The 13,529-nt window shown below is 37.0% G+C and overlaps 1 protein-coding gene across 1 annotated transcript in view; it reads right to left on the bottom strand.

Annotated features, from left to right (window-relative positions):
* The window catches only part of ULK4 (unc-51 like kinase 4), a 728,320-nt gene that overhangs the window by 653,042 nt on the left and 61,749 nt on the right, over positions 1-13,529 (bottom strand). Inside the window, exons 13-16 of the mRNA XM_011950984.1 lie at positions 8,690-8,794; positions 5,422-5,482; positions 3,821-4,002; positions 2,514-2,560 (exon numbers count right to left, since the gene is read on the bottom strand). Coding sequence (XP_011806374.1) covers positions 2,514-2,560; positions 3,821-4,002; positions 5,422-5,482; positions 8,690-8,794 — 395 coding nt within the window. The remainder of the gene's footprint in view (positions 1-2,513; positions 2,561-3,820; positions 4,003-5,421; positions 5,483-8,689; positions 8,795-13,529) is intronic.

Genomic DNA, 13,529 nt, shown 5'->3' on the forward strand with positions numbered 1-13,529 from the left:
CAAGAAATAACTAAGATCAGAGCAGAACTGAAGGAGATAGAGACACAAAAAATTATAGTATTACACTATTACTGTACGTGAATTATACCTCAAAGTTGACTGGCAAGGATAAAAGGATATACAATTTGATAAATACTCAATGTTGGAAGTTCTAACAAAAGGCATTTTAAACACACTGATTGGGATTATATATTGATACAATTTTAATTTTTAAGAGTATTTCAGCAATTTTTCAGAAGTCACAAAAATATTTACTGCCTTCTATCCATTTGTTCTAATTCTATGAATCTTCCCTAAAGAGAAAAAGAAAAAGCAAGCACAAAGATTTAATCTCAAAAATGTTCATCAAAATGTTGTTTACAACATTATAATACTATCCAAAAATAGTAAACAAAATGATCAGATATTCATAACACATAAAAAGTTTATCTTAAGTATTAAGTATTTTATTTTTAAATGTTAATAACATTTAAAATACATAACACATATGTTACAGGGAAAACAAACATAAAATTATATCATGTGATTCTAATTTTTTACATGTAAAACAAAACTAAGGAATAAATATATCTACTTCAATAATAATTATCTCCCAGACTAAGTTAAGGACCCTTTACCATATGCTGTCAAGGTAATATAACCTGAGGTCAGAGAAAACCTTGCTGGAAGTGGCTTTGAATGGATAAAGAGAATAAAAGAGGATTCCTACCAGAGAACTTGTCTACCTCAGTATCATTTTATTCAAATTAAAACTGTTTTACAATCAAACTTCAATTTTTAAAAGTGGGAGAAAAAAACAGTATGTGTGAATTTTGGTATCCAAGCAGATACTAAAACCTCTGGGCTGATACAGTGGGATGACTGTACTTGAAAATGATCTGTTTTAAATGTCAGCAGGGGGCACCCCATTCAAGGATATAATACGTTTTAAATAAAAGTGCTTAAATAGGCCGGGCGCGGTGGCTCAAGCCTGTAATCTCAGCACTTTGGGAGGCCGAGACGGGCGGATCACGAGGTCAGGAGATCGAGACCATCCTGGCTAATACGGTGGAACCCCGTCTCTACTAAAAAATACAAAAAACTAGCCGGGCGAGGTGGCGGGCGCCTGTAGTCCCAGCTACTCGGGAGGCTGAGGCAGGAGAATGGCGTAAACCCGGGAGGCGGAGCTTGCAGTGAGCTGAGATTTGGCCACTGCACTCCAGCCTGGGTGACAGAGCGAGAAAGTGCTTAAATAAAGATCTCATTGATTCATTTTTAATGAGCATACCATTAGCTTTCTCAAAGTATTAAATACTCAGCCATTACCTAAAAATCCTAGTTTCTATTACCAGATTTTACTTTGGGAGAGTAACATTAGAAGATGTATAGTAAGAATTACCCTTATTATTAAGCATTTGTTAAACTCCTATTGGTTCACCCATATTTCACCAGCATAGAAGAATAATTATTATCATACCACTGCCACAATTCGCAAAATTCTTTCACCTCCGTTTTTTCATGTGCCTGTCCTAACAATCATGAGATAAGCAAGCTTGATGATAATAACTACAACTTCTACAACCCCAACCCCATTGTAAATGAAATACCCACTAAGAATCAGGCACTATACAAGGTATCTCATATATTTACCTCATTCAAAGTTGAACAATTACCAAAAATCTATGAAGTAGTTATCCCATCCCAGTTTTACAGATGAGGAAACTGAGGCTCAGCAATTAAAAGTACTTGGCCCAGAAAGCAGATCTTTGATCCACACCCAGATCTATCTGAATCCTAAACCTATGCCATTTCCTTGTCCCAGCCACATTCCCCAGGAAGCAGAGATAGAGAAAAAGATAATCATTTGGCCAAGTCTTATTGGCAACCAGAACCGAGGGCCTTCTAACACTTGATTTACTGTGCTTTTCACCTGGTATGTTGCTTCTATAAAAAGCAAGGACACTTCCTTCCATCAGGAGTTTATAAATCTTAAACCCATTAGATTGTAAATAACATCTAGGGAAGCTATGTGCTACAAGAGGGAAAGATAACAGTGGCCAAGGGAAGCTTCGAGGAAGTATAACTAAATACACAGGGATCTGGGTTTAAGTATTTTATAACCAATACTCAAAACAGTAACAGTGAGCCAGACACAGTGGCTCACACCTGTAATCCTAACACTTTCGGAGTCAGAGATGGGAGAATCACTTGAGTCCAGGAGTTCAAAATCAGCCTGGGCAACACCGTGGGAGACCTTGTTTCTACGAAAATAAAAAAACAGTAACAGTTAATAAAGTTTCCAGGAGTACCTTAGATAATCCCAGAATTGTATTTATAATATTAGGAGAAGGGCCATTTTTAATATTCTAAAATTTATAATTGGAATGCCCATAAAAATTGCCTATGAGTAGAGTCATCATTACGTCAGAACAATTTATGATAATTACTTAGGACTCTGCTTTTGATAAATATGTACGCTGTAACTACTTAATAAAGTCATGAAAAATAATTTTTAAAATATAAATGTTACTTACATATCCCAGTTTGGAGCTATCCGCAAATGCTGGATTAGCAATTGGAACTAGAATAAAAAATTTAAATGTAAAAAAAGAAAAAATTAAAATGTTTAAGTCACAAAACACAGAAAATGACAGCAAAGTTAACAGTCCAGGACTTTATAAAAAGGAAGTTTACACTGTACACCAAAGATGATATTTACTAAATTACAAAGGCACTAGTATACGAACAAGATTAAAATAAAAACTAAGAACAGTACTTTTAATTTCTCCTACCGCTTTATATTCGCTAAATTACTGCCCTTACCTGACAGACACACACCAACTATCAAAAAAAGTAACCTTAATACTATCCTGGAAGCAAATGAACTTAAATTTTTTCAAGCCAATTCCCAAATGAGGGACCACTATGGAAAACATCTCTGAACCACTGTAATTCCTTTCTGAGGATGACTTCAAAAACTCTGCCAATCGATGCTCAGACATGAGCCAAAAGAAACAAAAACCAAAAAAACTCTGACAAATTCCCTTGAGCTTACCAATAGACCAAGATAGTCCAAAAAGTAATATTCCCAGGGGAAGAGGAAAAAAAATGTTCTAGAGGACTGATGTCTTCCTTCAATGTTATATCAGAAACCTTGCAGTTTACCAAAGGACCCAGTAAAGGAACCAACACCCCCAACCCATTCCACATGGGGAGTTCATTCCAGTCACTAATGAGAAGGTAAAAGGTCTTATGACATCACTTTTTTATTTTTTTATTTTTTTTTTTTGTATTTTTTTGAGATGGAGTTTCACTCTTTTTGCCCAGGCTGGAGTTCAGTGGTTCCATCTCAGCTCACTGCAACCTCTGCCTCCCAGGTTCAAGTGATTCTCCTGCCTCAGCCTCCCAAGTAGCTGGGATTACAGGAGTGCACCACCACACCCAGCTAATTTTGTACTTTTAGTAGAGACAGGGTTTTGCCACATTGGCCAGGCTGGTTTCAAACTCCTGACCTCAGGTGATCCACCCACCTTGGCCTCCCAAAGTGCTGGGATTACAGGCATGAGCCACCGCGCCCAGCCTGATTTCAGGTATTTTTTTTAAATCTTACAAGTTAACATAAAATGGAAACCTGAGTATTACAAACAAACAAACACAGTTCAAAATCACCATCTACTCTCATCTCCTTTAGGACCTAAGGATTAAACAGAGGATAATTTTCATAAACCTAAAATCGTGATAAATCGGTTTTTTCATGATAGTTAAACTGATATTTCAGCACTTGTTTGAGCCTCTATAAAAACACAAATTAAAATGCATAAGGCATGTCACAAAGGCCTACCAGGGGGGAATGGAGGAGCCTGGTGGCCACCTCCTGGTGACCAGCCACCACACACAAATAGCAAAGGAGATTCAGCTTGGCTCGGGAAGCCCCCATGCTCTTCTCAGTGGAGTCGATCTGCGAGCACACTTGTTTCAAAAAGTCATTCCAATCTTGGTCTTTCAGAAATAATAACTTATCCACTGCCATGGAAAGAAAATAATAAAAGTATGTATGATGAGAAAAAGAACTGCTGGAAACATTACATGAGAAATAAACACAGAATTACAACAGCTAAGATGAGGACAAACATTACACTGTCAAAACCAAAAATACTCCAAAGATGACACTACTTCTATTTGTCCTTCCATATTCCTAATCTCTTTATCTATCCATGGAAACTTTTTAACCACTTCAATGGAAAGCTATACTTTCAAATAAAGCAGATGTCCTAAGCAGAACTGTCCCACAACCTACACCATAACAAAATGCAAAGTTCAATACAACTGGAGTAAAAGACAAAAGAGCCTTTGTATAAATAAATTAACTCTCAAATATTGAGAAAAGCACAAATCCTACAGTTCTTAAAAAGTTCCAATAAAATTATTGTAAAAAATAATGAGAATAACATGATAGCTAAAAATCACCTGAAATCCCTACCTCCAAATCCCTATACAAAAAGAATGGCAAAATCTAGGAAATGTGATATCCCCTAAAATTAACATATTTTTGGCTGATCTCTCTCTTTAGGCAAAATAAATTATAAATATAATTTCCTAAATAAAGAAGAAAAGGGAAATAGTATTTCCAGGTAATAATTCTCTAGGTTTGCATAAATAGTCCTACTTGGCTCTGAAAGCACTATTAATAATACTTAGCTTCAAAAACGTCCTTCTACACAGTTTCTTTTTTGTTTTTATCAGTAATTAAGTTGATCGATATAAACCCTTAGCTGGTTTATTTAAACCTAAATATATTTTAAATTTACTTCAAATCATAGATTCTACTCTAGCCACAATGAATAATTTTTCCCAAATCAAGTTTAACAGCTTAAAATATAATTTGTTAAACAAAAAAAAAACAGTTTAAAGTATGTGAAAATTTCTGATGGTCACCCTAAGTAAGACTTTTGTTAGCTCAACAGAAACGTAATAATTATCCCTTAAGTATCTCCACTCCCACACCACCTCCACAGTCATGAACCACTTAGTCCCATTCTTAAATGCCCTGGTCCCTCCAATAGAATCCCAATCCTTCATTGTTGTCCCCAAACCTGTACACCTACACCAGCCATAAATGGTGGAAATTCAACCAGCTCTAAGAAGGGAAGGGAAGAGAAGATCTCCTACCCACTCTACAGGAAAACCAGTCCAGATCTACAGGAACCTCCCCACCCAGAAGAGAACAGGGCAGCCCAGACTCAGCTAAGAAATGTCAACAGATGGCACAAATGAATTACAGATTGTTTACAATTCATATAACACTGCCCCAAGAATATAGGCAATTGTCAAGACGAAATAAATTTAGTTATTCACATACAAATACTCTATTTGCAAATAAATTTCATATTTGTATCTGTATACAAAGAGTCTACATGTTTGATAAGTCCTTTATGATCCTACCTGAATATGCTGGTAGATGCAATATTTTTGCATCAAATTTAACTGGTGGCTGTTTCATTATCTGTGGTTTAAAAAAAAAAAAGAGTTTTTGAGACAATTTTTAAGATGGATATCTATCTCCTTATATGTCCCTTATGTCAGATAATAAATCAATGAGGACAAAAAATGTGTAAAATTTGTTACCAAAAAGAATAAGAACAATGACTTTTCAGATTAAAAACATACAAATATAGATAATAAGTTATTTTTTTAAATCATTTCAATTGATATCTGTAAAAAAATAAAGCTTCACAGAAAACATTCACCCCTATCTTGGCTTATTTTTTAGCTAATTTACCTCTAATTAGAAATTCAGTCATTCAGCAAATATCTACTGGGTTCCTGCCAAGGTAAGGCTTTATGCCAAGTGCTAATGGGGATACAAAGATATAAAAGACACAATCCTATTTTCAGAGAGCTGACATCCTAGTCGGGAAGATGAGACAAACATTTGATAAACAACGAAGTATTTCGCAATTCAAAACATGCAGGACATAACTACAGACAAAACACTGGACAGAAAGAATTTTTTTGTAAACAGCAGTTTAGAGAATACAGCAAGCACTTTAGTTGATATAGTTAGGACTGGGTTTACAGAAGAGGTAGAAGGTGGGTTGAGGTGTTAAAGGATGGTTAGAACTTTATGGTTATATCAGAGAAGACACCATTCCAGGAAGCCATAATAGTATGAATTGGAAAGTGCACAACTTATTTGAGAAATGTGAAGAAACCATGTGGTTGGATCCATGAGTTTAGGACAGCCAGATACTTCATCTTGAGACTTTTAATCAAAAATTCAACCATCATTTCCATACCTAACTTCTGCAACACTTCTATACATAATATTTTTAAACCCTTTACTAATTAAGTAACCAGCATTACTGTATTTACTGTAGTAATCTTACTAAAATGCATATTCTCATTCTAATCTCATAATCCAAATTCATAATCTCATTCTAATCATGAGAAACCCTCAGACAAACCTAAATTAAGGGACGTTCTACAAAACACCCAACCAGTTATTCTTCAAAGTGTCAAGGACTTGAGTCATACGTTTTATAACATGTATTACAAAAAAATACAAAGGCCAGGCACAGTGGCTCACACCTGTAATCCCAGCACCTTGGGAGTCCTAGGCAGGTGGATCATGAGGTCAGGAGTTCAAGACCAGTCTGGCCAACATGGTGAAACTTCATCTCTACTAAAACTACAAAAATTAGCCAGGCATGGTGGCAGGTGCCTATAATCCCAGCAACTCAGGAGGCTGAGGCAGGAAAATAGCTTGAAGCCGGGTGGCAGAGGTTGCAGTGAGCCGAGACCATGCCACGCTACTGCACTCCAGCCTTGGTGACACAGTGAGACCCCATCTCCAAAAAAAAAAAAAAAAAGACAAAGTGTCAAGGTCACGAAAGACAAGAAAGGTCTGAGAAATTCTGACAAGGCTATGAAAGACTAGGACAGACTATACAAGACTAAGGAGGCATAACAACTAACTGTAATGTGGGATCCTGGAACAAAAAAAAAAAAAGAACATTAGAGGCAACTGGTAAAATTCAAATAAGTTTGGTAGTTTAGTTAATAGCACTATACTCATGTTTTTTGTGTTTTTTTTTCCTTTTCTTTTTCAGGAAGAATTAGAAAGGAGCAACCAGGGTATTGCAAGCCCTCATTACACAGACATATTAATCAAGTATTATGCAACTCCAATTACCACATTCTACTGCCCTCCACAAGGAGGAACAGATAAGGATTATCCTGCCTGACTAACGTTATACTAATGTTAATTCCCAGGTTTTGCAAACTATACTAAAGACCTCTGAGATGTGAACATTAAGAGCAGCTGGGCGAAAGGTATATAGGAACTCTCAATTATTTTTGAACTTTTTCTCTAAAAGTTTAAAATTAAAAGTTAAACACAAAAATTTCTATTGATTAAGGCTTCCCAGAAACTATCAGATATGGTTATAAGAGGGAAAAAAGAAACACAGAATATTGTCTAAAGCAAGCTTGTCCAACCCACAGCCCATGGGCTGCATGCAGCCCAAGACAGCTTTGAATATGGCCCAACACAAATTCATAAACTTTCTCAAAACATTGTAAGATTTTTTTGCATTTTTTTTTGTTTTTTAGTTCATCAGTTATCATTAGTGCATTTCATGTGTGGCCCAAGACAATTCTTCTAGTGTGGCCCAGGGAAGCCAAAAGATTGGACACCCCTGATAAAGATAACACAAATTGTTCTAGAAAGTCCAATTTGAAAATGCCCCAGTGCACAAATAAGTGCTATCAAACTTAGCATAATAAAGTTACTCTGCCAGACATACGAACTCATAAAAAGAATTAGCTCCATTATGAAAAATAGCTAAATAATCTATATGAAATGCTGTCTATCTAGAAAATAAAAATGAATCCAAGAACCCTTATGGTTTAAACCACAGTAATGTTCCCAATGAGATAAGAAAAAACAGTCATGAATTAATACAGAAAAAGACATTGAAAAAGGAAAAAGAAGCAGGAAAATTAAAATAGAGAATAAGTAGTGGAATGTGAGTATGTTGGGGAGCTGGAAGTCAAGAAAAAACAGAGGGACTTAGAAATGAATTTGTTTTTTAAAGCAGATACTCATTATCCCCTAGCAATAAAGTGTTATATTCCAAAAGACAAGAAGCAAAAAAACTCACACTGGTTTAGAAGTACATTGTGAACTATGATTCCTCAAGCTCCCATAATGTCTCCCCACCGTCTCCCCTGCAGTCTTAACAACCTGTGAGAGGGTAGGGCTTCTGTGTGATATGCCTGGCCAGCCCAGCCTGGTGAGCAGTGCCCTCTGACTGCTTTTGCCTTCAAAATACATCAGAGACTAGAATATTTAGAGTGATTCACATTAGTGCGTATGGAGAAACAAAGGGACCGAGAGCTAAGGTCTGAGGTCAGGAGGCTGGCAACCCCTCCATGGCATGTGGAAGAAAGCAGTGGTGAGAGGCAGAGCTGACTCATTCAAAACAGAGGGGAGAAAACTTACAACTCCAGTGAAGTGGAAGTGAAGGCAGAGGAAAGGGTTGCAGACAGAGCGGGAGCGGGAAATGCAAACATGCAGCACAAATGAAACAGAAGCAGACAAGAGAAACAGGAAAGATTAGACAGTAAATAATATTCTGAATGAAAATCTCATGCAGATTTCAGATCTCAGTAAAGTCTACAACTCAGGTGTTAGAGTATCTTTCCACACCTTTGGATTGTCGATAATGGGGGTGACAACAAGATCTGAGTCTGTGTAGATAAGCTCTCTCATCTGGGATTCCAGGTCCTGCTGACTCAGGTGTCCAGTTGCAATCTGAAATGAGAACAAAAATTAGACTTTGTTTCTGTGACTAATGTAGATCTATAAAACACAGAACTAATAAGATGCTGAGGAAGACAACACTGTAAAATATCACCTATATCAATGTACTTCAACTGCTATTCAAGACGCTTGTAGTCTTATTTGATTTTCACAAAAATCCTAAACTGTAGGCACCATCATTCCCATTTTACAGATAAAAATATAAAACTCTGAGAAAGTAACTGAATTGCTCATGTTACCACTAAGGCTGGCTAGGACTAGAAAAAGATCTTTACAATTCAATGTTCTAAACTGTGATGAGGCAAATTGGTTTTTTCGTTACCAGCATGGCTTTTTTTTTTTTTTTTTTTGAGATAGAGTCTCACTCTGTCACACAGGCTAGAGTGCAGTGGCACAATCTCGGCTCACTGCAACCTCTGCCTCCCAGGTTCAAGCGATTCTCCTGCTTCAGCCTCCCAAGTAGTGAAATTACTGGTGCACACCACCACGCCCAGCTAATTTTTATATTTTCAGTAGAGTCGGGGGTTTCACCATGTTGGTCAGGCTGGTCTCGAACTCCTCATCTCAGGAGTTCTCAGGTGATCTGCCTGCCTTGGCTTCCCAAAGTGCTGGGATTACAGGCATGAGCCATGTGCCTGACCCACAGCTTTATTTTTCATTCACAGAATGCTAATCAATTTACTTCTGCTTTACAGAATATTCAATGTGAAGTTGAAGCTGTAACATAAAAAAATTTTCAAACTTAAATACAGACCTGTTACCTAAGTGTTAAACCTCAATTATTTCTTAAGCCTAGTTAGAGCTGATACATAATGAAATGAATCAGCAGACAGTCACCATCAGTTATTCCTCTGAGATGGTTCTTTGTGCTCTATTTAAACATAATTTGTATTCCTAGTGTTACACCTCAGTATTTCCCATGAGGAAAAAAAAAAGAGAGAGAGAGAGAGAATTTATGCTTAAGAACCTTAAAAGAAACAATGATTAGCAAACTAAATAAAATAGAAAAGTAAATCAGTGAAGTAAGGAATAAGGAAAATAAAGTATCCAAAACTGAATGAGGAAGGGGCATGGATAAAGGAACAGAGGAGTTAGCTAAGAAAGTTCTGGAAACCCAAGCTGCCCCTTGCAACTCAGACGAAAGACATAAGAAAACACACAAAGAGGCCAGGCGTGGTGGCTCACCCCTTGAATCCCAGCACTTTGGGAGGCCAAGGTGGGCAGATCATGAGGTCAGGAGTTTGAGACCAGCCTGACCAACATGGGAAACACCATCTCTACTAAAAATACAAAGATTAGCCAGGAGTGGTAGCAGGCGCCTGTACTCCCAGCTACTCAGGGGGCTGAGGCAGGAGGATCGCTTGAACCTGGGAGGCGGAGGTTGCAGTGAGCCGAGATCACAACACCACACTCCAGCCTAGGTGACAGAGCAAGACTACGTTAAAAAAAAAAAAAAACCCACAAAGAATGAAGAGGAAGTTTGTTTAAAACAAGAAAATCTAAGTTTAAGAACATGGACTTTCAATTAAAGAAAAAAAAAAAGACAGATGGACTTTCATGGCAAAAAGACAGGGATAAACTCACATTGCCCAAAAAAAGATGGACTTTCAAGGCAAAAAGACAGGGGTAAACTTTCATTGCCGCTTGTTAATTATGTGCTCTTTGGGAAGTTAAAGAAAAAAGCTTTGTTTTCTTTATCTATAACAAAGATTAAAATGAACAAGCTTTCAGGTTTGTGAAGAATAAACATTAAGCATTTAAAACAATGCCTGGCACTGCTTGAGAGAAGACAGTGATAGTTTATCAAGACATTTAAATATATACATCATACTTGCTTCAGTGGAGAATGGATAGAGGGGAGCAATGGAGAACTGAGGGGACCAGTTAGCAGGTTACTGCAAAGCCTGGATGGAAAAGATGGTGTCTTGAGCGAGGAAGGTGGCAAAAGGAAAGGAAAGAAGTCAATGATAGAGCAAAGGGCTGGATATCCCTGCTGATTTAACACTGAGGAGGAACAGCTAGTAAATTATATTAGTCCGTAAAGTAAGACATCAATATTTGAAAGAGGTGGCCAAATTATCTTTACATATAGATGATATAACTGAACATCCAAAAAGCCAAAATTAATCAATGGGAAAACTATTAGAAATAATGTAAGAATTAGGCCAGGCGTGGTGGCTCACGCCTGTAATCCCAGCACTTTGGGAGGCCGAGGTGGGTGGATCACCCGTGGCCAGGAATTCGAGACCAGTCTGGCCGAAATGGTGAAACCTCATCTCTGCTAAAAATACAAAAATTAGCTGGGCTTGGTGGCAGGTGCCTGTGGTCCCAGCTACTCAGGAGGCTGAGGCAGAACAATCACTTGAACCTGGGAGGCAGAGGCTGCAATGAGCCAAGATCATGCCACTGCACTCCAGCCTGGGCAACACAGCAAGACTCTGTCTCAAAGGAAAAAAAAAAAAAAAAGAACATAAGATTAGTAAGGTGGACCAATTAAAAAATTGTATGCAAAAATTAATTTCCTATAGGTAAATTGAATGTATGCACAAATGCCAAGTTATAACAAATATCCCACTCACAATAGCAAAAATATATAAAATAAATTGCTCAGGAATAAACTAAATGATCAATAATTGCAATCAGACCATAATCATTAAATGAAAATAATTGTTATAAAATTATACTCCCTTGTTTCAAAATGAACACATATGTATAGAACCAGAAGTAGTAGTATCAAAATGTATGAGATGGTATGAGATGTATGAGGTTACAGTGAATACAATCCTACGATCACGCCACTGCACTCCAGCCTGGGCAACAGGCACTCAAAAAAAAAAAAAATGTAATCAGTGTTTACTCAGGAATTACATAGTAAATAATTTTTCTATTTTCTTTGTCCTCTTTTACATTTTACAAGTTTTCTACCATTATATATGTTTTGTAATTGAATAAAAAGTGTCACTTAAAAATTATAAAACATAAGGCCAAGCACAGTGGCTCACAACTGTAATCCCAGCTCTTTGGGAGGCCAAGACCGGCAGATCACTTGAGTCCAGGTTTGGGATCAGTTTGAGATCAGCCTGGGCAACATGGGGAAACCTCTACTAAAATTACAAAAGATTAGCCAGGCATGGCGGCGCACACTTGTAGTCGCAGCTACTCAGGAGGCTGAGACGAGAGAATCACCTAAGCTCGAGAAGTTGAGGCTGCAATGAGCCACAATCATGCCACTCCACTCCAGTCTGGGTGACAGGAGTGAGGCCCTGTCTCAAAAATAAATAAATAAATAAATAGAGATACATATGTAAAATAAACTACCTTAGGTATTCACATTATTGATTATATTTCCTCAATACAATGATTATATACTCTTCTTTATAACCATCTGCCAGAAGAGCTTCAACATCTATCACATTTCAGAATGAATTTTTAAATTTACATTGATTTTCTATTTCACATAACCAAAAAATTAGCACAGTGATATTTTATTATAATCCATTTATACTAAATTTCAAAGCAGAAATAAGCTTCACATGGTCCAAATACACTTCACATTACAACAAAACCACAGTAAAAACTAAAAGCAATTATATTTGTCAAGCAACAAGTAACATAAAAATAACTTAGAATTAATTCAAAGTAGTTCCACATTCAATACAACTATGATTGAAAGAAATTAAAGAAGGCCTAAATAAGTACAAATACATCCTGTGTTCGTGGAAGAAAACTTAACATTGTTAAAATGGCAGTACTTCCTAAATTAATTTACACATTCAATGCAACTGTGATTAAAATCCCAGCAGGCTCCTCTGCAGAAACTGACAAGCTGATCTTAAAATTCATATGGAAATACAAGTGACCCAGAACAGCCAAAACCACCTTAAAAATTTTTTTGGAGGATTCATACTTTCTGATTTCAAAGCTTACTAAACAGCTACAGTAACCAAGAATGTGCCACTAGTATAAGAACAGATGAATAGATAACAGAATAGAATCCAGAAATGAACCTTTACATATACAATCAATCGATCTTCAATAAGAGTTCCAAGACAATGCAATGGTGAAAGAATAAGCTTTTCAACAGATAGTGCTGCGACAGCTGGATGTTTAGACGCAAAACAATGAAGTATACCCCCCTACTTCATGCCACATGCAAAAATTAACTCAAATGGATAAAATAGCTAAGAGATATTAATAAAACTATAAAACTCTTAAGAGAAAACATAGGCAGAAACCTTTGTGACCTTGGAGTAGCAATCGTTTTTTTAGATATTACACCAAAAGCACAAGCAGCCAAAAAACACAAACGAAAAAGGATAAATAGGACTATACCAAAATTTAAAACTTTCATGCTTCAAAGGATACCATCAAGAAAGAAAAAAGACAATCCTGAAAAAGGGAGAAAATTGTTATAACTCCTATCTAGAATATGTAAAAAATTCTTAACAACTAAATAATAAAGAGATAAATAACCCAATTAAAAATAGGTTAAATTTTTGAATAAATGTTTCTCCAAAGAAAACAGACAAATGAAGCCTGGGCGCGGTGGCTCAAGCCTGTAATCCCAGCACTTTGGGAGGCCGAAACGGGCGGATCACGAGGTCAGGAGATGGAGACCATCCTGGCTAACAATGTGAAACCCCGTCTCTACTAAAAAATACAAAAAACTAGCCGGGCGAGGTGGCGGGCGCCTGTAGTCCCAGCTATGCGGGAGGCTGAGGCAGGA

The sequence above is a fragment of the Colobus angolensis genome, unplaced genomic scaffold (assembly GCF_000951035.1).
Source record: "Colobus angolensis palliatus isolate OR3802 unplaced genomic scaffold, Cang.pa_1.0 Scaffold311, whole genome shotgun sequence".
NCBI classification, from domain to species: domain Eukaryota; kingdom Metazoa; phylum Chordata; class Mammalia; order Primates; family Cercopithecidae; genus Colobus; species Colobus angolensis.